General features: G+C 41.5%; 1 protein-coding gene across 1 annotated transcript in view; it reads right to left on the bottom strand.

Annotated features, from left to right (window-relative positions):
• Positions 1-9,573: 9,573 nt before the first annotated feature.
• The window catches only part of LRRK2 (leucine-rich repeat kinase 2), a gene marked incomplete at its 5' end in the record, with an annotated part of 58,056 nt that continues 43,563 nt past the window's right edge, over positions 9,574-24,066 (bottom strand). The window contains 12 exons of the mRNA XM_009073389.1: positions 9,574-9,755; positions 11,571-11,645; positions 14,674-14,882; positions 15,565-15,717; positions 16,508-16,692; positions 17,498-17,570; positions 17,862-18,055; positions 19,116-19,310; positions 19,936-20,036; positions 21,826-21,996; positions 23,038-23,198; positions 23,850-24,040. Coding sequence (XP_009071637.1) covers positions 9,634-9,755; positions 11,571-11,645; positions 14,674-14,882; positions 15,565-15,717; positions 16,508-16,692; positions 17,498-17,570; positions 17,862-18,055; positions 19,116-19,310; positions 19,936-20,036; positions 21,826-21,996; positions 23,038-23,198; positions 23,850-24,040 — 1,830 coding nt within the window. The remainder of the gene's footprint in view (positions 9,756-11,570; positions 11,646-14,673; positions 14,883-15,564; positions 15,718-16,507; positions 16,693-17,497; positions 17,571-17,861; positions 18,056-19,115; positions 19,311-19,935; positions 20,037-21,825; positions 21,997-23,037; positions 23,199-23,849; positions 24,041-24,066) is intronic.

The raw sequence follows: 24,066 nt of genomic DNA, 5'->3' as shown, positions 1-24,066 counted from the left end.
AGTCCAAGTGGGATGTGTGGAAGGGCTGGCAGCAGGCACAGAGGGACAGTGATGGAGCTGGGCTTTCCCTTAGGTGTACAAATGGAGGGTTGGGTTTTCTTGTTCTTTTCTAGTGCTGTGACCAGGGGCACAGGTGGGGAACAATCCTAGAAAATCCTGAAGAAGAGGGGGACAAGAGAGACCTCTGGGAGTAAAGTGGAGCTCAAGCCATGATGTTGGTCATTGTTGCCTTTCTGCAGTCCTTATTGGAAGAAACACAGTGTGGAGCAGAGGATTTCCTCTGTGTTTCCACACAGCCACTTTGCCAACAGTGAGAGTATCTCTTCTGGCATTGGTGTGGAAGTGCCCACGGACTCCAGGAATGTGCTTCAGTGTGCAGAGTTTTTTGACTTGGCATCAGAAGCCTTTAAAATAAGGCATTTGACTGTAGTTTTGCTAAAAGGCAGCTCCCTAGCAAAAGATCAGGAAATCTTTGTACACCTCTTTCTTGGTCAAGCAGTTGCTTTGGTGAAACTTTTGTTGTACCTCTGCTGCTGGGAGTGTGTGACCATGTGAGTACCTACATCCTGCACATGGAGCAGGGCAGGAAGAGCAAGCTGCCACCAGTTCAGGGCAGGGGGGAGGTCTGCTGGGCCAGGCAGGGAGTGTGGGGCTGGTACTAGGTGACTTCAGGGAATTGAATCCTTGCTGCAGACAGCTGAGGAGAAAGGATCTGCAGATTTAATCCTTACTGTTCATGAAGGGTTTTGTAAATTAAATGAAGAGAGCAATATCGTATTGTAAATATGCTACTGAGAATGAATCTTATTAATGCAGATGGTGCTCTGAGAAACTAAACGTTGTGTTACTGCTGAACTACTGGTGCACACCTGTGGTTGAACAGTTACTTCACCAGGGGAAAAAATTAATAATAGGATTCCTTCTCAGCAAGACTGATTTAATAATATATTAGGAGATGATGCTGACCCTGGCCTCACTCACCATGGGATGAATATTAGAATTGAGAGGACTAATTACAGAAAAATAAAAATCTCTGTGGCATTTTCAGGTTTTGCTGACTTCTGTTGATGTACTTCACAGGATACTTGGATCTTGGTGATGAGCATACTGTGAACAGTGCAGCTGATTTGCTATGCAAAGCAAAGGGCTTCCTAACCAGAAATCAAATGAAATAGTGAATAAAATGTGGGAAACAGGGAGGGACCTGTGTTCAATTTGACTGTTGAGAAAGAAGTTGAAGGAAGCCAGGTCCTTGGGGATGACAGCCAGGTATGAGGTTTTCTCTTCTGGGGGTTTTTCTTTATACTGATCAAAACTCCACCAACTTGAGAAACTCTTTGGTTCCCCTTTCTCTTTGGCATTTCCTTCTGAGGTTTCTTCCCTACTTCTGCTCGGACTGGTTCTGCTTTGGGCTTTGTCCTAACACTTGTGTCTTCTCTGCCTGGAACAGACTGTACTTGTGGGAGAGACTGATCTCAGTTGACTTTCTGTACCAGAACTTTAAATGTTATTTTCTACTCTCACATAAAAGAGCCAAATGGCTTGGTGTGTCTTTAATCCTTGTGTGGTGTATTGATGTTGTTTTATCTAGAACAAAGCTTGTGTGGTGGCTGGTTTGATAATGGAAGAAAATTTGGGATTGACTTCCAGGTGTGAGGTGCTGCATTTCAGGGTGAATACAGGATGGGTTGAGCCTGTGTTGCTGTGCTGATTGCTTTGTCTTCACAGTGGGTTTGGTTCTTAAAGCAGTTCTGCTCACCCCTGTACTGCACATGGTCATTGGATGAACCAGGGGTGTATTTTATTGCAAAGACTTTTTTGTGGTCACATTGGTTTACATGGCATAAAAGTGAGTGTAGTATGTAAAAATGAAAGCAAAGGGTGTCCCAAGGGAAACAAACCCTGATGTTGATGTGATGTGTACTTTCTGAAAGGGGTGATCACAAATGAAAAATACTATTTTTGGGGTCAGGAAAGCTGGTCAAAGTGATGTATTTTTATCTTTTCCTCTTGCACTATGTTGATGAGAAGAGCACAAGGGAGAAGAAAGTTTTAACCTTCATAAGGTGCATTCATAGCACTCCATTTGCTGGCTGCCCTTTCTGGCCAAAAAGTCTTCTGTGTTCCCAGCCAGCGTGGTTTGGGTTGTAGCTCACTGCTGCCCACAGGGATTGTGTTAGCAGGAGCCTCCAGGACCTGCAGTGCTGTGCCTGGGTCTGGGTGTCCCCTGGGGTCCCTCGGGCCACACCACAGTGTTATGGAAAACTGGTGCCAGCCCCAAGAGATTGGATGGATATTGCCTGAGTCAGTTTGTTGGTTTTATGGCTCAAGAGGAAACACCAATCCAGGTTTTTAGCAGAACAGACCATCCTTAGCCCTGTCACCTGCCAGCCAGAATCACACAGCATTGACAAGACTGTAAAATCTCTGAGTCAAACTGACACTCGTCACTTCAGTGTTCTGGTGTGTCTCACCAAAGATTTCTGATTAGAGAGAGAAAAAGGTGAGGACATAGCCAGTCCTGGCACCTGCAGGAGTCCCTCAGTAAGGACTCTGGTACAGCAGAGGGTGGGATGAGGAGTTTGTGGCTAGGGAGGTTGTTGGGACAGTACCTGCTCTGTGGAGAGGCAGCAGAGGGAAGCTGGCAGGGCTAAAACAGGCTCTGATCAAAACTCAGCTGTGAGAGAGAATCTTGGCAGGGGGGAATGGATCATGAGCAGAGAGGAGGAGGGAATTAATGTAACTAACAATAATGCCTGCAGATGAGTGTGCTGTGCCCTTGGGCCGTGGCAGAGAGGCTCTGGTGGGTGCAGGTGGAGGCTGTGGCTGTCAGGCTGTGGTGGATGTTACTGTCTTCATGCTGCCTGTGGCTCTGTCCTTCTTACCACCTTCTCTGGTGTGTCTGTTGGTGCCTGTTGCAGGACACACCACAAGAAGAGAGTGAAGTGAATATATGAATGGAAATTTCCCTACTTCAGTCTCTTTTCATTCCTTCCCTCAGGTTTTTCTGATGTTCTGGGGCTCTTGCTGGCAGGGAGATGAGGAAGAAGTGGATGTCTGTCTGTAGCTGGAGAGGGGTTCAGTTAATAGATGTAACAGTCTGTCTTTAGAAAAGCAAACCCAAGCTGCTTTCCCCAGAAATTCTCATCCCAGAAATAACAAAATTGAAAGAAAATTCAGCTCTTTCCATCTTGAAAGCTCTCTGGCCTTTTTCTGCAGCTGCTGGTTGTTTGGGTCCATGGTGGGACAGGGGTATGTGCTGGTGGAGCTGGTCCTGCGTGGAGCTAGGCAAGGACTCTCCTCCTGCCCTGCCTGAGATACTCTTCAGCTTTTTGGGGACTGATTGGGCAAAGTGAGCCCTCAGCAGCCAGTGTAGTTGCTTAGGAACAGTCAGAGGCAGATATATATTTGGGATAAATGCAGCTGTGATAAACTGTACAGACACAACCAAGGTCAGGGAAGCAGCTGTTGCCTTGTCCTTTTGTTATGGTTTGTTATTGAGCTCTCTGTGAGAAGATCTGGTGCTAAGGATGTCTTGTGTAACGTGTCACTGATGCAGTAACACTGGAGCAGGAGGGATGTGATCACCTTGGTCACATCTCTGGTGGCACTGATGATACTAAATCTCTCTGCTTTCTGTTTCTTCAGAAGTAACCAAGAGCCACAGCCTTTCTTTTTTTTTTTTTTTTCTGGGAAGATGGGAAATGAGACCAGCTACTTGCAAAGGTCTGTTTGTAAAAGGCACCCCAGAAGGTGTGAGGGTGGGGGATTAGTTAGTTACTCCTTGCTTACTCAGGTTGGTGCAAAGTTACTTCTTGTAGAGACATTTTTCTTCCTACCAATGCTCAGTTAATGCAAATCATGCCTCGTATTCAACAGAATTGAGTGGTTTGGGGTTTGTTGGTTTTGGTTTGTTTTCTTCTTTTCCCTTGCAAATTTTCCTCTAACTACAAGGTGGGAGTGTAGATTGCCATGAGGTTTTCTACTTGCAGAGTGCTCAGCACATAGTAGTATTTTGGAGGGGCAAAAAAAAGGGGGGGAGGGGAGGTGATTTTTGACACATGAGTATTTGAAAATTACCGTTTACTGAAGCTTAATTACATGGCTGGTGGTTGGGTGTTCAAAGTGACTATGTGGCATTCAAACCAAGCAGGGCTGCTGTGCAGGGCCAGGTGGCCCAGACTTTCAGCTCTCCATCCCTCGGGTGCTGCTGCTGCTCTGTTTCAGCCAGGAGTGTGAGCTCCAGCAGGGACCTCCTCTTAAAGGTAAAGAAATTCACTTTGCCAATGCTGAACTTTATGGGAAGAACAGGAAATTCACGAAACCTTTACTTGTGCACATGTGATTTAAGAGCATCCTGTGAGTTCTGCCTGAAGGTGAGTGTTTGACTAATGCAAAAGAGTTGCCACCCTGTAGCAGTTTGTGGAGAAATGCAGAGAGAGGAAATAATATCTTCTTTTATGTGGCCAACATCACTGCAGAGGGAGCAGAGAGGTTATTGATCCTCCACCAGCTGTCCTCAAACCCACCCTCTGTGTGCCATGCTGTTGCTCTCCCAGGGGCTCAGAGCTCTGAAAGCAGTTCTGCTGCTCTTTTTAGCAATTTATATTTTGTGACCTCTGAGGATACTGGTGTGAAGTTGACGTTTCTGAGCCTCAGCCGTAGCTCAGTTGACTTAAAGTCCAAATTGCAGAGCCCAGGAGCCCAGCACATGGTGGTGGGGGTGGATGTTTCTTGTAGTTCTGCAGAAAACAGATGTTTTCAAGGCACCTGCTGAGATGTCAAGGTGACAAAGAGCAGGACTGAGAACCAATGACCCATGTTAATGTATTTACAGTGAAGAGAGCCAGGTGTTTCCATTGCTGGATATGCATCGCTTTCTGCGATGTAAAGGCCTGTCCTGCCATGCTGCTCCTCCTGTGCAGGTTGGGCCTTGCTGGAATTGTCAAAACCTGGAGCAGGGAAGCAGGTGGTGATGCTGGAGCTGTGTGACCCTGTGGGAGCTGAGTCACTGCTCTCCTGTCACTGTGCTGGGCTGACCCAGAGCCTGCCTGGGGAGCCCAAGGTCTCTCCTTCCCAGCTGTGACTAACTGTAGGTCATCCTTCCCTTGAGAAAGAACTGAAAAGATATTTTCCCCTTTTGCAGCCTTGTTAGACAGGTCTCTGCAGAGGAGAGGTGGTGCAGAGTGAGCCTGGGGCATCCCTGAGAGGGACTGTGTGGCCAAGTTTCTCACCCTGACCTCCCTGCTGGGGGGAATTTGTGGGGCAACACCAAAGTAGGTACCAGGCTGGGCTGCTGAGCACTGTCACACTGCCAGCATCTTGTCCTTAATTTATTTTCTTCTCTTTTCTGTCTCAGCCATGAGGTGTGTGCACCAGGAGGTGGCACTGGGGAGAGCAAGGCAAAAGGCATGGAAAAAAAATTGGTTCAGAAAAGGCAAAACACTGGAATTGCCCCAAAAGAAGGTTTTCATTTCTTTCCCCTTTTCTGTCTGCTTTAACTTTTCAGGTCAGTGACACTAATGGGCTGTGGTGGAGTAAATAATCATGTACACCAGAGACAGCACATTGATTTTTAAGTCTCTCCTCAGCAATTAGTGACAGTCTTTGTAGGGACTGACTACAGTGCCTAACAAACCTCCAGCAGCAGGAAAAGCAAAGCAATGCAGAAACAAAGGAAAAGAGCCAAGGCCTTCGCTTGTTTTTTACTTTCATCTTGTTTTTACCAGAATCATATTGGAATAGTTAAAAAAATTACTAGTTTTTAATAGATCTATTGGTTTTAACAGCTTAAAAAAATAATTCCAGTTTACTGCTCAGTCCAAAAAAATGCTTGTAAAAGGTACCAGTCAGCATAAGGTCACTGCAGGGGAAGTTGTTTCAAAATTGGATGATTCTTGTAATTCTGCTACTTAATCAAACAGGAGCTAGAGTAGGTATTGAGGAGTCTTGCTGAGGTGCCTCCAGCTGGAGGCTGTGCTCACACTGTGCCTACACAGCCAAGAATGTTCCTGAAGTTGTCTGCTAGAAATTTTACTTGGGTTCACTTCAAAATTCTTGCTACTGCAACAATACTACACTTGGGGGGTGTTTTTTCCTCTTAAAATCATGAATTTGAAAACACAGCTATGTAGTAAGTAGGAGTCTCCCTTTTCATGTCATTATGCCACTCTATTTATAAACTACTAAAATTGTTACAAAGAAACATGACTACCTAATAAAAAAAAGAGAAAAAAAGATCTGGAAAAGTTACCAGAATGGTAGGCTGGCAGCAAATGGGTTATCCTTCTTCAAAGGCCATGAGGAAAGCTTTGTGTAAGAGTAAGGTCAGTACAGACCTGGGCTGAGTTCATAATACAGATGAAGAACTAATTCAGGCAGAAATAACAGAAAATTGCTAGTTCTGATCAGAAAATTTGGCTCTCTCAAGACAGGTAAGGGGAGCTGCTTTCAGATATTTTTTCAATGAATGACTTAAAAGGCAGAAAATAATTAAGAGGAATCATTCATATGCTTTTCCACTTGAAAGACTAATAGAAAAATGACTGTCACTGTCTTTTCCTCATTCACTGCAACTCATTCTTTTCCCTTTCTGCTTTCTCATGTCTCTGGTAGCTGAGGTGTTCATCATAAAATGGATTGTTTGTCTTGCTTGCTGGAGGTGGATGGGGATGGTTAGTAAGTGGCAGTGATGACAATTGTGTTTGGGGATGGAGTCACACCCTATGAGGCTTCATTCTCTCTCCCTTACGTGTCCCAGTTTTGCCCCAATGTGGTGCATGAAGAAGGAATAATGATAACCTGGGAGGCAAGAGGCAGTGTGGGATTTCAGAGTAAGAGGAATGCCAGGATACAATACACAAAGTGCATTAAATCAGGCTGCAAACATAGGTTTGTTTACACTGGGATTGACCAGGAACTGCTTGTAAAAGAAATGAGGTTACACTTAATGAACAGGTCACTGTGCACATGTCATGTCAGAGCAAGCAACCAGTATAAAAAGAAGGACAAATTAAAATCAGTAGCACAGGAGTGAAAGAGTATCTTAGAACAAACCAAAACCCAGCATTCAGCTCACTCTGTATAGTTTGTCTCCTCTTTTGGTTTAAACCCTTGAGCTGCCCTGAGGAACATGGGGTTAATTACCTGTCCCAGCTCAGATGTTCTTGTCCCAGACCACATGTTTGTTTCCCATGTGAGCAAACAGGCTGTGTTTTCAATAAGGGTTCTCTCTCTCTGTTTTCAGCTGCTGGAAGTTAGCCCAAGAATACAGGAAGCTACATCTGATAGGTTTCCAAATAGCTCCACTAAAACCAAGGTGAACACAAAGTTATGGATCTTTCCCCCCCCCCTTTCCTTAAAATTTATCAGTAGAGATGTTTCTGGGAAAATGTTTCCTTACAGTGCAGGTTTCAGGGGTGCTGTTCTTCCCCTTCTAACAAGAAGCACCAACACAAGATGTTCTCCAAGTATTTTCTTCCAGCACTAAGAAGTATTTAGTGAGGATGTAGCTGAATGAGTGCTGTATTGCTAAATATCCCCCCTGGCTTACCACCAGACAGAACTGTACTGTCCCACCATGGATAATTCAACAATCCACTTGGCTCAGGTGTGCAGTGAGGTCCTGACACTCCTTTGGCACCTGTTGTCTCTTTTGTTCTTTGCCCTCCCTGTCATACCAAATATGTGCCCTGATTCAGCCTATGGCTCATGTTTATCCAGAGCATCTTGGAGAGGTGACAAATGACCACAAGGACAGTTCTGCTTTGAGGTCACCTCCCATCTCTGGGACAGGCTGCATGGGACACTAAGGAGAAGACAAACTGGGGGAGGGAAAAGGGCTCAAGACATGAACTATGAGCCAGAGGACAAGGTGGGAACACAGTTGTGTCAGTACTACCTCCAGAACTGGGTTCTTGCATCATCCTAAAGGAATTAAATGCCACCAAAGCTCCTTGAAAATTCAGTGATCAGAGCGTAGACTTAGGTTATTAACAAAGCACAGTTTTAATAAAAAGGTTTAAGGCTTACATTTCAAAAGGACTTTATAAATAAACTTCATCACAATGCATATATCCTTTTCTTTTAAAAAAACTATTCATTATAAGACAATATATATTTTCTGAGTTATAAAATTCCATATAAATAAGCAAATTATTCTCAGTATGCAGATTACAAGAATACACAAAAACTGGGATGCATACCTGGAAGGAATCCTGAGTATGCACTCCACAAATGGCAGAAAATGGAACAGTGGTAGAGCTGGACACAAGAAATGTTCTTGTCCCAGAATGTAATTTTCTCTTAAAAAAGAAAAATAAAACTGAGAACTTTTTTGGTTGCTCAACCTTGTTCAGCTCCATAGACTGGCTCTGGATATTCTACTCCTTGAGATTTTGGGAGCACCCTGTAGATTCTTTTGGCATCAAAAAAAAAAAAAAGAAAAGGACCTGTCTTCTGCTAGACAGAAATAAGGCACTTCCTTAGAGCAGGTCAGTGCAGAGTGTAGGCAGCAGCTTGGACTTAGAGCTAGACAGCAGCAAAAGTCATCTCTTGAATGATGATGTGTGGCAACAAATTGGCAAGAGGCAGTGAATTCTTACACTCCTCAAGGTTCCCTTGATTGCCCCCCAAACTAACCATGAAGAATAAGTGGAAACTTTGCATGCTCAAAATACTGAAGTGAAAGTTCCCTTTTTTGTAGGTTGAGGTAAGCAAAAGTGCAGTTTGGCCTAGGAGCTGGTGCTGTGGCTCCAGCCAAGCTGCTGCCTGTGGGGCACAAGTCATAGCAGCATTTAGATCAGAGCTCTCACCCTGTGCTCTCTCTCTCTGCTTTGCTGAGTGAGCTGCACACGAGATCTGTGTGAAGGGAACGTTCCCAGCAGTGACTCTGGCTCCTAGAACCAGGCAGACTGCACTACTGCAAGAGGAGACCAACTTGCAGAAGCTTGTTGGTGTATTTAAATTCTGAATTCTGAGCTATTATTGTAGCACAATGGTGGTTTTTTTTTTTCTGGTCATAACAAGAAGAAAAAAAGTCAATTATTCATGGAAGAAATCAAGCCTATTCTGCCTGTTGTTTTCAAAGAGCAATGTAGTCATTATATATTCCTTTAAACACTGCTGTTAGATAAAATAGAATGTTTTTTTTCATATACTCAGGGTCATGAGCTCTGACTTATAACTAAAACATGAATCATAAGAGCAAACTCATACATGCAAACTACATTGAACACACAGAGGCTTAAATTTTTGCTTATTACAGTGTCAGCTCAGTGGAGATAATGAACTAAATCAGAGCCATTTACAGTCTCCTGGCTTATTCCCAGTTTAACTGGGATCAAAAACCAGATGAACAATGTTAGACTGAAGCTGAGCCACAGTTGCTGAGAGCAGAACTTCACAAGTAAACAACGGATGCACAACAACATTTTAGATTCAGGAAGTCTCAATAGTTTTCTGTCCTTTCAAATCTTACAAATCACTTCTTTCTTCTTGGTGTCCTATGAATACTGTCATGGCAATTTTCTTCCTGCTTGTAGTTAAAAACAACAGCAAGAAGAAGTGGTAAATATTGCACAGTAGGTTAGGATGGAAGCCTAGAAAAGAGAATGGTACTTGCAGGGTGACTTTTCAGTCCAAAGAGAAGCTCTTCATTTTTTCTGCTAATTCCTGTCTCATTTCTATATGTTTTTTCAGGTTTTGCACTTCATGGGGCAGGTTAATGTCCCACATTGACACACAGGATTGTAACTCTGGAGAAAAAAAAAACCACAAAGAAAAATGTGAAAACTGCAACAGAGACAAATTATTGCATAATTAGAAGTGGTTTTGCTTGTCTGGTTGTTTTTAATTACTTGTAAATTCACTCAATGAAGTGAGTCCTTAGGACCCAGAAGACAAGTTACATGACACCTCATGTGTGAGGTAACACAGTTATGAGTTACAGGCTGTTTGTACTTGCACAGTGATTTGGATTCCAGGCCCTAAATTTAGAGTAGCCCATTTAAAAGTACTTGAAAAACCATTTCTGGTGCCTGTGGGCCATAAAACACTGACCTGAGTGAGCTACAGCTAATGCTGGTACTGAGGTGCTTGCATAAAATTCCATCTCTGTTTTCCCAAGCAGATATAGTCTAAATGCTTAACCCATTCACTGTAAACTAAAAATGAAAACTGATTTTGTAAGACAGTGAATATAACTATGAACCTAAAATAGGTCACTTCAATCTCCCTTCATGCAAACAACTTTTTTCATGAAGAACTCACACTGCTCTCAGTGGAACAGAGATGAGAACACAGGCCAAGGCCCCAAGGATTCTGTGAGCCTCTGATTCCTCTCTGGAATTCATGTCATGCTTAAACACAATACAAAGGCTGAAAAGGCATTGGGGGATAGCAGAATATAAACCTCATTGCTCTAAGTCTGATCCTTGCTTTACTCCAGTCAGCTCATCTACACTTGCCACCCTTAACTTTATACTATCCTTGACATGTTTTTAGCAGTTACCAAAACTGGGATGAGATAAAGGTCAAGAAGGGCATTGGTCAGAGAATCAACTGTAACTCTTCCTAGAAAAATCCAAAGATGGAGATTCTTCTATCACTTCACTATCCTAATTGTCAGGAAGCTTTTACAGATGCCTGACCTAAATCTCCCTTGCTGTTGTAGCAACTGGTTAGTCCTTATTGTACCCACAGGGAATATGTAGAAGTATTTATTTCCTTGTTCTTTATTTACATATTTGAAGCCTATTATTACATCCTCTCTAAGCTTTATTTATATTAACCAACTTCCTGCAACATTTCCTCACAGGCTGCATTTCTCTCCTCTGGACTGTCCCCAATAGACCAGATCATTCAACAATGTCCCAAATGGATATGCTCCTGCAGAAGAGGCTGTATCAGCACTAGCTCATGTCTTACAGCCACCACTTTCTGCTGGTGTGAGAATGGTGTTTTGCTCTTCTGCAGCAAGGTGACCTGTCTGAGTCCTGCTCAGCCTCCAATCAGTTATAACCCTTCTCCTGCTCTTTAAGCTGCTCATTTCCTCATGCTGGTACAACAGATCATTGCTAATGAAGTAAAAGGTCCTAAATGAATTGTACCCTATTTCCTTCCAGACTATTTGTTCTATTTGTCAAGGTCACTTTGAGTTCTAATCCTGCCCTCCAGCCAGCTGAGAGTTCTCTAAATCTGAAAAGCACATTCACTGTTCCTCCATCCACATCACTCCTGAAAACATTGAGGATTCCTGGCCTAGCTCATACCCCTCTGGATATCCATTTGATACATTCTCCAATTAGACAATGACATTTATTCTCCAAAATACAGTTTCCCAGGAAATTATATTACATAGTTCAAGTACTGGTTTCCTCTGATCCATTTTGGGAAGTCACTGTTAAGTCTGTATGGAGCCCAGAAATGCAAAACAAAACAAAAACTAATAATAATGTTTCAATAAAATTATGTTCAATGATGGTCATCAACTCTGCACTCTCAGTGGATACTCTTGCACAAGAGTGTCTACTCCACTAACAATGCAAATGAATAAAACACAGTTCAGGTACCTTTGTGATATTTGTTGTCTTCGGTGTCACTTTTATAGCAATATCCCAGAACTAGAACAGCACTCTTGAGACTCCCTTTGTCAAAGAAATAAAATGGCAAATCTTAATTTTAATAGGAACTTTGGAATTTCAGGACAGAGAGAATAGATGGCACTAAGAGGACAGAAAGCAGAGTTCAGTCAACCTGACCCTTTGTTCAAAATCATTAACCACAGAAAACCCAGACGGGAAGACAATATAGTTCACGTCTCCATTTAATGTTGGGTTTATCAGGGTTCCAAGGCATAAGCATGGGATGAGCCTGTTGAACAAGGCCAAGAACAAAGCAGCCTATTATCTAGCACAGACAGAGGCAGCAGAGTCACAGCAAACAGATGTCACAGCAAAGGGACAGGCTGCAAATGAAGTGCCAGTGCAGTAATCAGTTCGGTTATGACAAAACAAACCAACCAAATATGACACAATTCCAGTGAAAATGTTCTGAACTGACCATGGCATGTGGGTGGGAGTTGGCAGGGAGTGAAAACAGGGGATGGATCATGAGAAGGTGCCTATGGAATAATGCAGAAAAAGACTAGGAAGACACAAGTGGTTGAATCGCAAAGGGATAAATTGAATGTGGCAGAGTTTCAGGATCAGCTTCACTCTTATTCCCAACAAGAAATGTTTATAAATGTCTTGGAAAGATAGATAGAAGCTGTTATATGTTCTCTCTGTTCCTGCTGGCAGCACCATGAGGGCAGAGCCCTTGGCTGTAGTTAGCAGAAGATACAGGCCCAGCCCACAGTCCTTGCTCTGCAGACACCTCACTGCAGCCCTGCACCCCACCCTGTCCCTGCATCAAGTCTGACACATTCCACCAGGGAAAAGATGAGGGGGGATCAGTTTCTGGGATATAAATAGACTGGAGCATGGCTCACTGTCAAACCACAGCCTTGGAATTGTTTTAGTGGGTCCCCCAGGACCTCTGCAAGGGAGAGATTTTTTCTGTCCTGTGGAGATCAGCAGTGTATTCTCCTTTGAGACTGATGCAAATCTGGTTCTGGTAGACAAGGGCTGGTGAGAACCAACCACATCCTCCATGCTCAGATTTGTCATCACTGATTTTTCCTGCATACCTACCATACTCCTACCCATACTCCTTACAAAAGGGATTGGAACTGAAGTACAGTGTTTCTGATTCAGACTAGGGTGCTGTCTTACCATACAGAAGTCTAAATTTGCCCTTGCAAAATGAACTACAGATTTACATATAAATTAGTCTTCGTGGTAAGTCTCATGTCTATTAATCATCAATGTGTTAGGTGAGAGAACTGGAAAACAATGTTATGTTTCCATATTCACATATGAACTACAGATAAAGTTTATGTCTCAAAGTCTGACAATCTCTTTTCCCTGAAATACTGACATCTGATTGACATTATATATTTCAACCTTAAATGTAACTCTTTAATACAAAAACATTTCCCTCTATCTCCTCTCATTTCACACAAGCAATGTGCTATTGTTGAAGAACTGCTCAGCAGCCTCAAGTGCCATTTTCATGGATTCTGTGAATATCCCACTAGAAACCAAGTCCTTGAACTCAGGAAAAAACCCCAGTTCTTATAAATAATTGCTGTGACAAGATGATCAAAAGAAAAAGTACACATCAAACTGCATATATCAATCTTATTTGCCATTCCTGAGATTTGTGCAAATGCAGTTGAACTCTTTCTCCTGAATATTAACTTTTCTATACATCAAATTTGGATTTAAAACCTTGAGGTGACTGAGATTTTTAAATCACACTGTATTATTCTATAAAATACACCTTCCCTATCAATGACAGTAAAAACTGAGGCAGAAATTCTGTTTTCATAGTAACTCTTCTTTACAGAATGCTAAAAATTTAATGTGTCTTTATAGTACTGACATTGGAGCTCTCAGGACTAGATGGACTGAAAATGCTGTGCTATAGTTGGCACCATTAACAGGACTGAACAGACTGTACAAATTTGGCAGCTCAGGGAAAGGCAGATCAGAGGAAGATGAAGTTTTTTGACTCACACAACACTATGAGCTCACTGCAGTCTATGGATCCTCCTGGTGCCAGAAAGGAAACAGCAACCCCCAAATTAAGTTCCTGATGGTACTGAGAAGGTATCTACAGCCTGCACCTATGGAATTTGCTAGCAGGATTACACTGTGCTTCTGAATTCACAGCAGCAGCTTCAGGGTCTTTTTTTTTTTTTTGACAGCAAACACACTTTAAATCACACTGACAGGGGAACTCCTGAGGTTTTTCCAAAACACAGTGAAAGTTGTGCCACAAAGCAGTTTTTGAAATAATGTGTATTTTGAGTCTATTCACCACTGCAGCCCCATGACTTGAGTTTATAATGGCCTTTATTCTTTTTGGGAGATGCAGGAAAGTGTCCAGGTGAAGGGAGTTACTACAGCCAAGGAGTGCCCCACACCCAGCTCCATTCCTCTGGCTGTTTGTGGGTACCACTGACACCTCACAGCTCCTGTCTGTCTACAACAGCTTCAACAACTGCCCCTGATGACAGAACAGCAGATCTGTTCCAGTCTGCACCCTGAGCCCAAGTGTCTCTAGCACTTTCCCAGCTTTCCTGTGATTTTCCTGTGACCTAAATCTAAAAGAACCATTCCTGAATAAGGATGGGAGAAGAAAACTAGGCAATAAGCAATTAAGTAAAAATTATTATAATCTAACATGGTCCACAGAGAGAGAAGCCAGAAGTGTAAGACTTAAGAGGGAGAAGGAACACAGGCAGACACAGGTAAGAGAAGACGATGCGACAGGAGCTGTAAGAGCTGTGCTGGAGCAAGCACAAGGATGCAGAGTGTGTTCATGTGCAGATCAGGGCAGGGAAGAGCTGTAGCTTTCTGTGGGCAGAGGAATGACAGATTCAGCAGCTTGCTGGGATCCAGCTAACACCTGAGTGTCTGACACTGCCTGAAGACGACAGCAGTGGAATAGAATGGACAAATCATGGCTAATGCTAATCCATTCCTGGAACACCACAACCAACAGGACACAGCACATCTAAACCTGGCACTGATTTCAGAGCACTCAGCATCTGATGGTTTTACTTACCTAGCTGAGCTGTTATCATGACTCTGACAGAATCACAGAAGTTGTCTATGACTCGCACAGGACGACGTGTCGATAAATCAAGCAGCAAGATATGTCCTCCTCCTGTCCCTATCCACAGGGCAGTATTTCTCTGCAGGCAAATTGTCTTCACTCTTCCAGAATAAGCCAGTTTATGCTTTGATTCCTTATTAAGTTTTTCCACTTTGTTCCTAGGAGCGTGAAGACGATTCGTATTGAAATTGAAACATCAAACTCTTAAACAATCATTCATCAAGACAAGCCACAAAAATATCATGCTAACAAACTCAGATGAAAACTCCTGGACTTCTGAGAGCCAGCTGGTCTGCTTCAGAACACCTTTACACAGGAGGCAGGTATACTTCTCTGTTCTCTACCAGTCTGCAGAAGGCTAATGTCACTGTAAAACAGGAAGAGCACACCTAGATCTGCTCCTAACCTCACCATGAAAATGAAATGGATGTGGCATGCTGAGGGAGGGGAACAATTTAAATGCAAATCACTGTCACCCTTAATAAAACTGATCTCCTACTGGATCCATGCACTGGAGAGAGAAGACCTTCTGTTTCAGGGGATGCAGGATGCAAAACTATTAGTACCCTAGGGATAGCAAAAGACTTTCTTTATTCTTGAGTTAAGTGAGTCTTCTTGATGTCATAGAGAAATTGAAAAATATAATAGGGGTCTTAAAAAAATGGGATTTTGCATGGGATATTCTGAAGTTTTGAGCCAAAAGAGGGGAAAGTAAATCCACATTTGCTCAAAGAACTGGGCAAATCCCTTCCTCTGGCAGCCTGAGGTACCTGCTAGAGAAGGCAACCTGATATTGAGCTTTCTATGCATCAGGTCATCAATCTGAAACAGAACACTTACTTCAGGAAATGTGCACAGTCAATTAGTTCAGAAAGTTTTTCTGTCTTCTTGTCCCAGATTTCCACAAAATGGCTGTTTTTCTTTGCCAAGTAGATGGATTTGTCTATTGCTATTGAAATAATGTTGGCATCACTGTAAGCATTATGACAAAACCTAGGAGAGAACAACTTCAGTTAGACATGCAGGAAATACCTAGTGGAAAATCTTGACTGTTGTGGGTGGGTTAGTTTCCCTCTGACTCTTAGAGAATCATTCAGCCTTAAAACCAAACTGGGCTAAGATACAACCAAAAGGCTTTGCTATAACTTCCTACAGTTCAACATCAATTCTCACAGAAACAGAATTAGGCTGATGATGTCCTTGGAGGCACATTAATGCCCAAAGTCTATTAATAAATCTTTCTCATCAAACACTGTTTACACTGCTCAGGAAAAAAAATCCCTTTAACTTCAGAGCAGCATTTGTCCATGTGAGAATTATATCAAACAGTCCAAACCCTTCAGCCATTAATTTCTAAACAGTGAAAAGTCAGCAATCAAACATGATTTAACTACATATAGGGCAAAGATATGCACATGTATTTTACTGACAAACATGTAAGGACAAATACTATGCTAAGTATGTATGTATAATTCTAAATGAAGTAAACAGGGCCTGGACTACTGCAATTGGAGAAGAAAAACTGCTAAGTTGTATTTGTACATTTTCTGAATAGACACTGACTTCATAAATCCTTTCTAAAAATGGATATCCTTTGTTTGAAAGCAGCAACAAGTACTTTCAACACTACTCACTGATTCTGTATCTGTGTTATGGAAGGGAAAGAAGAGAAACAAACATACTCAAAGAATGAGCTCTAGAACAAGACAGGACATCAAAGTACTGTCAGAAATCTTTAATGAAAACAAAAGAGCCAAGTAACAGTACTTTTAAAAAAACTTACAGTTGACTTGTCTTCGTTTCAATGAGCTTATGAACAGAGAAGTCACTAGTTAAGGCAATGATTTTTGTTCCACAGCCTCCCCAGATGATGTTCTTTTCAAAAAAGCATGAGGATTCATTTAAGCACATCACTGGTGTGCTAACAGTTCCTATAGTTAGTATCTTCAAAGGTGTAGCACCTTTACACTGCAAGACAAAACATACTGTGTTGGAAACAAGGATAGGAACTCAGACACTGTTTAAACAAGGTCACACACTCTGCTGAATTAAATTTACACATCCAGATTTTCTCAGCAACTGTGTTTCAGAATGTTTCCAGAATGTTAATGACTGAAATATGGTGATCTCTATGGTCCATTCCAATCCCTTAACATACTATTCCCATTACAGAAGTCCTGTAGGGAACAGCCTGTGTGAGCAGAACCAGGTCAGAGCAGCAACTGAGACTTTTTCAACCCCTGGCACAGTTCAAGAACTGGATGGAAAGTCACATCCACATCCTTGGAGACATCCCACACTGGACCATACCCCTGACTGCTCCAAACTGCACATGGTCAGGAGCTGATATAAACAGCTCCCAGCATTTCTTTATCTGCTTTGTGAGCACAACTCTGACCTACAGAAAAGCTAATCAATATTTTCTTTTTGAACATAGCTGTTCTACGAAAATGTAGCGAATGAAAAGAAAAAGGAGCTATAGCAGCAATAAATAAAAGAGATTAAAACTCTTAGAATATTCTTAATAACAACCATTAATGCCAGTCTCTGGCCAATGTCAGTCTCAGGCCTTTCTGCCTGGCAAAATTTTCTGCCTCTTAACTCTACTGGTTAAAACAGTTACTGTAAAACATGTGCAGTTCCTCTAAGACTGCAGTAGATTAGTTTTAGTTTTAGAGAAGCAATTAAAAAATAAACAGCATAAATAAAGCCACTCTTGGTAGCTGCTTTAGACAGAACACCTTGTAGAACACACAGCAAAGAACAAGCCTACCTTAACTGCTCTGTCCTCAAAAACTGCCAGTTTGCCATCAGCTGTGCCTACCAAGAAGAAATTCTTCTGTTTGCTGAAATAAAATATATGAATGAATTGTAGAAATGCCTTAATTAGCTAAGAAAAATTTAAAGGAGTAGCCTCCAGTACCTCACAAACTCAATTAAATACTAAAAGCAAACACAACCCCTGTGATCAGGAATGTGGTCCCCAGTTACACTGGGTGCAAAACTCAGTGAAAACCCAGGCAAAATAAGCAGTTGTCTGAACAAAACTGCACAGGTGTATAGATGTCATTTTCTGAACATCTCTGTTGAGTTGTGTTTTCAAAATGTAACCTGAAATATTTCAAATTCATTTATACCTTTGCTTTGAAAGAGAATTACAGTACAAACAGGTGATGGAATCTGACATTTTCTGCAGACGATGTCTTTTGGTTTCATCTTCTGTGTTAACTGCCCACAGAGAACCAGACTGTGTTCCTGCTACAATCCAGTTTTCTTTCTCAGTAGGAAGAGTCACTAAGGCCAAGCTTAGAATTTTACTATCTGCAATATCCTGAGCCAGAAAAAAAAAAAAGAAGAAAAAGAACCTGGTCATGACTCCAGTAAAGGTAAATGCTGTAAATTACTGGTGATGAAAATAAAGTAGAATCTTCTTGGACAGACCCAAGGCCTAAGCTCCCAATTAAGAAATCTTAATTCCCTATTAGCAGAAAACATCCTCAACTGTGCCATCAATCTTCAAAGTGCTGGGAAGGACCACTCAAACATTATACAGGAAGATATCTCAGCTGAATGCTGAAAAAAAATATTCTCTCTATTCTAATTAAGGTCTCAAAGCCACCAGAGAATTAGGCAAGTGGAACTACACTGCAATACACATTCAGTTGAATTGCTAACAGTCCTGGCCTAATATTTCTTTTTCTCATTTTAGCTTTAGAAAAATAAGCCATATAAATGATAACAAAGCTAGGAATTCAGATGCCTCATGGTCAACAGATGGCAGATAGAAATAGAACTTGAAAAACTCTGAGGATGAGTCACAGTCAGTTCTGGCACATCAACAGATGGCAGATAGAAATAGAACTCGAAAAACTCTGAGGATGAGTCACACTCATGTTCATCACAGCACATCAAGCCTGGATAACAACTTCCCTCCTTTCAGATGGGACAGGACTGAGAGGTACAAAAATCAAATGAAAGGAGCTGGAGGGCATCACCCAAAGTGGCACAAGGAGATGGCATTCATGGGAAGTAAGGAATCACTGAGAGACTACCTGGATATTAGGGGAGGTAGAGATATGAAGTGTTGTGTGTTACTCTCTTTTGTAGCCTCCATGCTAGAAATAGCTTCCATCTGAGTGGTAGGAAGTCACCCAGTAGTGGAAAGACAGGATTATGAGAAAGTTCAGGCTGGATGGCAGGAAGAGAGGAAAAAGCAACTGCTTTTCTACTTCATTTCATAGATACAATGACAACTCACTTATGAGCAATCTTTGTTCACTCAAAGCTTAGCTTTCCAGAAGTAAAATCCTGCTGTTAAGATGTCATTAATTCTCCTGAAATACATCTGGGTGCCAGGAAAAAATAGAATAAATGGCAACTTTGCCAGGTACCTCACAAGTATGTCCATCTGTGTTTAGGTTAACGAAGGAAAGTTGTGCTTTCTCAGTGTTCCCGTTGCCTATCCAGACTCCTGCCCTCTTGCAGCTTTGGTTGGCAGCTACCATGCACTCTGCTGTAGATGTGCTGGGTATGGAGACATACCTCATCAAACAGATAAGCTCTGCAGAATTCAGGATCTCATAAACCTACAAAGAAAACCACAGCAGGCACATGGTGACAACAATGGCTTGTAGAGTGATGAGTAATGAGCAATGGAGATCAGTGTTTTATGGAATATGGACACTGTCTCAGCAGGTCTACTCCTTTGTACTGCCACTATTAATGAGCAAACTTTGTGCACTGAGCAGCTTTGTGGAGGCTCTACTCGTTTTTCTGCTAAAATTTCAGAAAGTCAGGGACATTAAGCCACATTTGAAAATGTCATCCATTTCAATGAGCAAGGCTATCCACACTGCTGCTCCTCCTCTCCGTGCACAGAACAGCATGGAACTGCACTGATACTCCACAACAAAGTCCTTTCTGTATAGCTCTAGTAAAGACCAAGCAGTAATTTGATCCTGTTTCACTAGAATCACTATACAGCAACACAGGGGAAAACATCAGACTCAAACAGGTGGTTGGGAGATTGGAATGGAACAGTTTTTTCTGGATAGCACGAGCAGGCAATATTTCAGGGCTGTTTCCATTCCAGAAAAGCAGAAGAGAAAAAATCCTGTGCTTCTTACTAACTTAATGTCCCATTTTCAGAAAACACAACTACTTTGTGGTATCATTTATGACAGAAACACAAATAAATACACTCAGGAATACCTGGGAAGATGTTGGTCGCTCCTGAGGGTTTTCCTTCAAACACTTTTTAATTAAATCTTCAACTTTAGGCCAGGGGGCACACCCATATTCTTTGACAGGATCTAGAATGTAAAATTAGGTAACTTCTTAAGCAGCATTTACCATAGTTCAGAACAGACTTTTGAGTAACCTTCTTATTTTAAGAATTTGTCTAACTTCTTACTGAGCTGCTCTAAGAAACACCATGTTCTTAGGTAAAATGTCAGCATGAACAGCTTGGAATTGCTCATCTGCCATTAAATGCTAGAGCATGAAATGCTAAACCTAGAGTCCTTTTCACTAACAGCAGTTAAAGCAAATGGATTTTGTGTTATCCTTTTCTTTAACGTGCCTGTACCTGGGGCTGAATCACAGACATATGTGGGTTGTGTTTTGATTCATTCTGACCAGTCAAGGGCATGTCATTTCAGTCTGTAGTCTTTCAAATCCCTGTGAACACTTTTCTCCACATGCACTCTCCTCTGTTTGGGCAGAGTATATGAAATACAGATGAACTTCCAATAAAACACAGAGCAGTTAGATAAACAACTCCGTATAGTATTTATGAGATATGGAAATTCAAATTCTCACTCAGTGCTTTGAACAAATCACTCATGCATTATGGTGCCTGTATTGCTTTTCCTTTTAGTTCATCATAATTACAGCAGATGTTCCAGTCCTACACTAGACAGAGGTAACTTTAATGATTAAACCTGCAAATGAACATATTTTGTTCAGCAAATGAGAGGTGCTGTTTACATGTGAGGTCAGTCAGCCTCTCTTTTGGTGGAAGAAGGTAAGCAAGAGCACAGATGGAACTGTACTTTCTCCAGAAACTAATACTTCTGATTCTTTCATAGGGCTTATAAAACAGCCAAAGAGAGAGCTGCACTCAAGAGATACTTAGCCACCAGTTCTTGGGATATCCTCTGCAGGAAGAGGATTGAAACTGAGCTTAGAACTGGATTATTCTCCCTAAGAAGTAGAAAATGTAGGAACTCTTTGTCTCTTGTAAAGGAGAAGCTGTGCCAGTGATATTGCTCTTTCCTAGATAGAATGAAACATTCCTTACAGAATGTTTCATGAGTATATCCACTATTGCAGGGCAATAAATGAGAACAGCTGACATTAAGCTGATAGTACTATAAAAATTCTGCAGCTCTTGACAATTCAGCAGAAGTGTCAAGACTGAGTTACATTGCCCACATAACTACACCATGTCCAGCCTGTTTCATCCTCCTTCCAGCAGCCAACAACTTCATCTTGTAATGCAGAATATGAAGAATGTTACACAGCTGGGCAGGGACTTCACAGTCTTGACAAGTTAAGAGGAAATTCCTAATTAAGACCTTCAGGGGTGGCTGCTCTTTTAAGGTAGTGGTATTTTGGGTTTTTTAAGTAAGAATTCATAGGGGTTTTTTAAGATTTAAAGATATGGAGCTTCTCAATGATGGATATTTTAATTTAATGTATCTTGATCAAAGAAAAGAAGTATAATTGTGTTTATCTTTGTGCATGATATGGATTATCACAGTAAAATGGATGAATCAAGTCCATACGTGGTAGTAGAAGGTACCTTCAGCAACACCATCTTAGCTGGCTCTGGATGAAGGCCCAAGTACACAAAAACTGTTTTTCTTTACAAAGTGAACCAGCTAGATGCCTTGAAATTGCACTGGAACTATAATCATTGTGATGCTGCATATATGTCTATTTCTCACTATTTCAAGACCATAATGAAATCAGGAGAACCTTCTAAAAATTGCTATTATTGAATGTCTTCTCTGCTCACCATCAGATCCAGCACAACTCAGAGATACTGTTAGTGGAAGAGGCAGGACAAATGTTCAGACTTCAAGAAACAAGACATACCTGGTAACTTTCCCTGTATTGCCAGTTCATCAAATTCATTTGGAAACTTCAAGCCTTCCATTATTCTACCTCCTCCTGTTAAAATGTCATAAAGCAGCAAGCCAAATGAATAAACATCAGCTTGCTGATTGTAAATAACATTTCCTCTGGCAACTTCTGGTGCTCGAAATCCTGCAAAGAAATCCTTCATTAATAGTTATGTTTCATATCAAGATGAACTTTGAAAATTAAACCATTAAAAGGTCACAGGAAGTAAACCAAAAGCAGCACATTATTTCTGGGCTGGCAATAGTTTGCATGTGGCAGACCTCCAAAAATATCAGCAATAAGTATCAGGGAAGAGGACAGTCAGTCACAGAGCTCCTGCACCACTACATAGAAGATAACTAATTCATCAATGAATACTGAAAATGAGGGGCAAGTCTGCAATCCTTACTTAAGCTAACTTTTAACACTCTGAGTTGCACCCTCAAGCACAACTTCACAGAATCACAGGATCAGTTAGGTTGGAAGGGACCACAGTGGGTCATCTGGTCCAACCTCCCTACTCCAGCAGGGCCACCCTAGAGCACATGGCTCAGGATTGTGTCCAGACATTTCCTGAACACCTCCAGTGAGGGAGAATCCACAACCTCTTAAGAGCTAAAGGTACTTTTCCAACTGGCACAAGTTGTTGAATTGTTCAGTGCTTCAGAATGGATGCCAATAGGTTCTCTCTAAAGCCAAGGAACAGTGCAGGTATTTATTACCTTTAAAACACATTAAGACCTATGTGTGCATTACTGGAAATTAATCCAACAAATTTTAGCAGTATCGTTTCAATAGTGCAATAACCACATTAAAGCAAGACAGCAAAAAGTTATAACGAATGCATGTAATTGAGTTTGCACTCTTTTAAAACTCTCGTGCAATAACCACATTAAAGCAAGACAGTGAAAAGTTATAATGAATGCATGTAATTGAGTTTGCACCCTTTTAAAGCCCTTTTAAAATCCTTAGTATACTCCTTGATTCTTCTAAAAGGGGTTAAAACACAAACAGGAGGAAAGGCCAAGAGGTATAAATTTGGCATCACAACTTGTAACATGATTAGGACTCCTTTTTGTGCTTTTGACCAGAGTATAAATTTGATTTGCTTCTTACAGACTACATAAAATCTATACTAGCTATTTTTGGACATAATGCACTAAAACCCAAAGCATTTTTCCATACCTGGTGTGCCTTCAGAGGTTTTTATTCCCATTCTGCAACAATACTGGGCAATGCCATAGTCAGCTATTTTTGCAATAACAGCTGAGTTAGGATATAAGGTAAAGAGCAGCACATTGTGAGGCTTTAAATCACGGTAGATGATCATTGCTGAGTGCAGGTACCTGTTAATCAGAATATATTTATTGAAAACATTCATAAATCAGGAATGCACCTGTCCAAACACACTGAGTGCATTATTCCCACAACAGTAAATTATGCTTTCAGACCTAAACCACTGTGCTAAAAATGTCAGACACCACCAAGATGACACAGCCTTACTGGGTAATGACTTTGGAATTGTTCTGAAATACTGTTTACTGGCACATGCACATGACAGTATTTTACTACCAAGTCTCATCTGAAGAGTCAGTGGCAGTTTGCAAACTCAATCTTAGAAGTTTAAGCTTCACTGATCCCTGAGCCCCTCTGCAGGTTTTGTCATTTTAGTCACAGTGCAGTAGTTCCTGAGGTCATTCAGGGACTCTCAGAACTTGAAAAATGCACTAAATTAATTTATTTGACATTTCAATAAGAAATCAACAGCCACATTAAACCACACCCAGAGCTCTTGCTGTTTCTCTGCTTACATGAGTATCACTTGTCAGCAGAAAAAAACCCAAGTAACTAAAGTCTGTGTTATATATCAGCTAATCAACCATAAAAACAGAAGCATTTGTCTGACCCAGGGGATATTCTGCTTGGGATATGAGAAAATAGAAGCTTTTCATTTGCAGCTAGGTCTCATTTTTATAGCAATGCAGGAGTCAATTTACCTTAAGCCATCAGCTACATGCAGAGCTATCCTGTGCTGAAGTGTTCTAGTCAAACTTGCATTGTCTTGTTGGAGCAAACGGTCAAGAGATCCTTTAAGGGCCAATTCCATCACCAGCATCCTGGGACGGATTGCAGCAGCCAGCAAAGACACTAAACTGGGGTGATGGAGGTGGCACAGCACTGCAAGCTCCTGGAAATCAAAAAATCAGATGAAAT

The sequence above is a fragment of the Acanthisitta chloris genome, unplaced genomic scaffold (assembly GCF_000695815.1).
Source record: "Acanthisitta chloris isolate BGI_N310 unplaced genomic scaffold, ASM69581v1 scaffold1934, whole genome shotgun sequence".
Classification (NCBI taxonomy): domain Eukaryota; kingdom Metazoa; phylum Chordata; class Aves; order Passeriformes; family Acanthisittidae; genus Acanthisitta; species Acanthisitta chloris.
The sequence above is the reverse complement of the archived record's forward strand: the minus strand, read 5'-3'. Positions and strand labels throughout refer to the sequence as shown.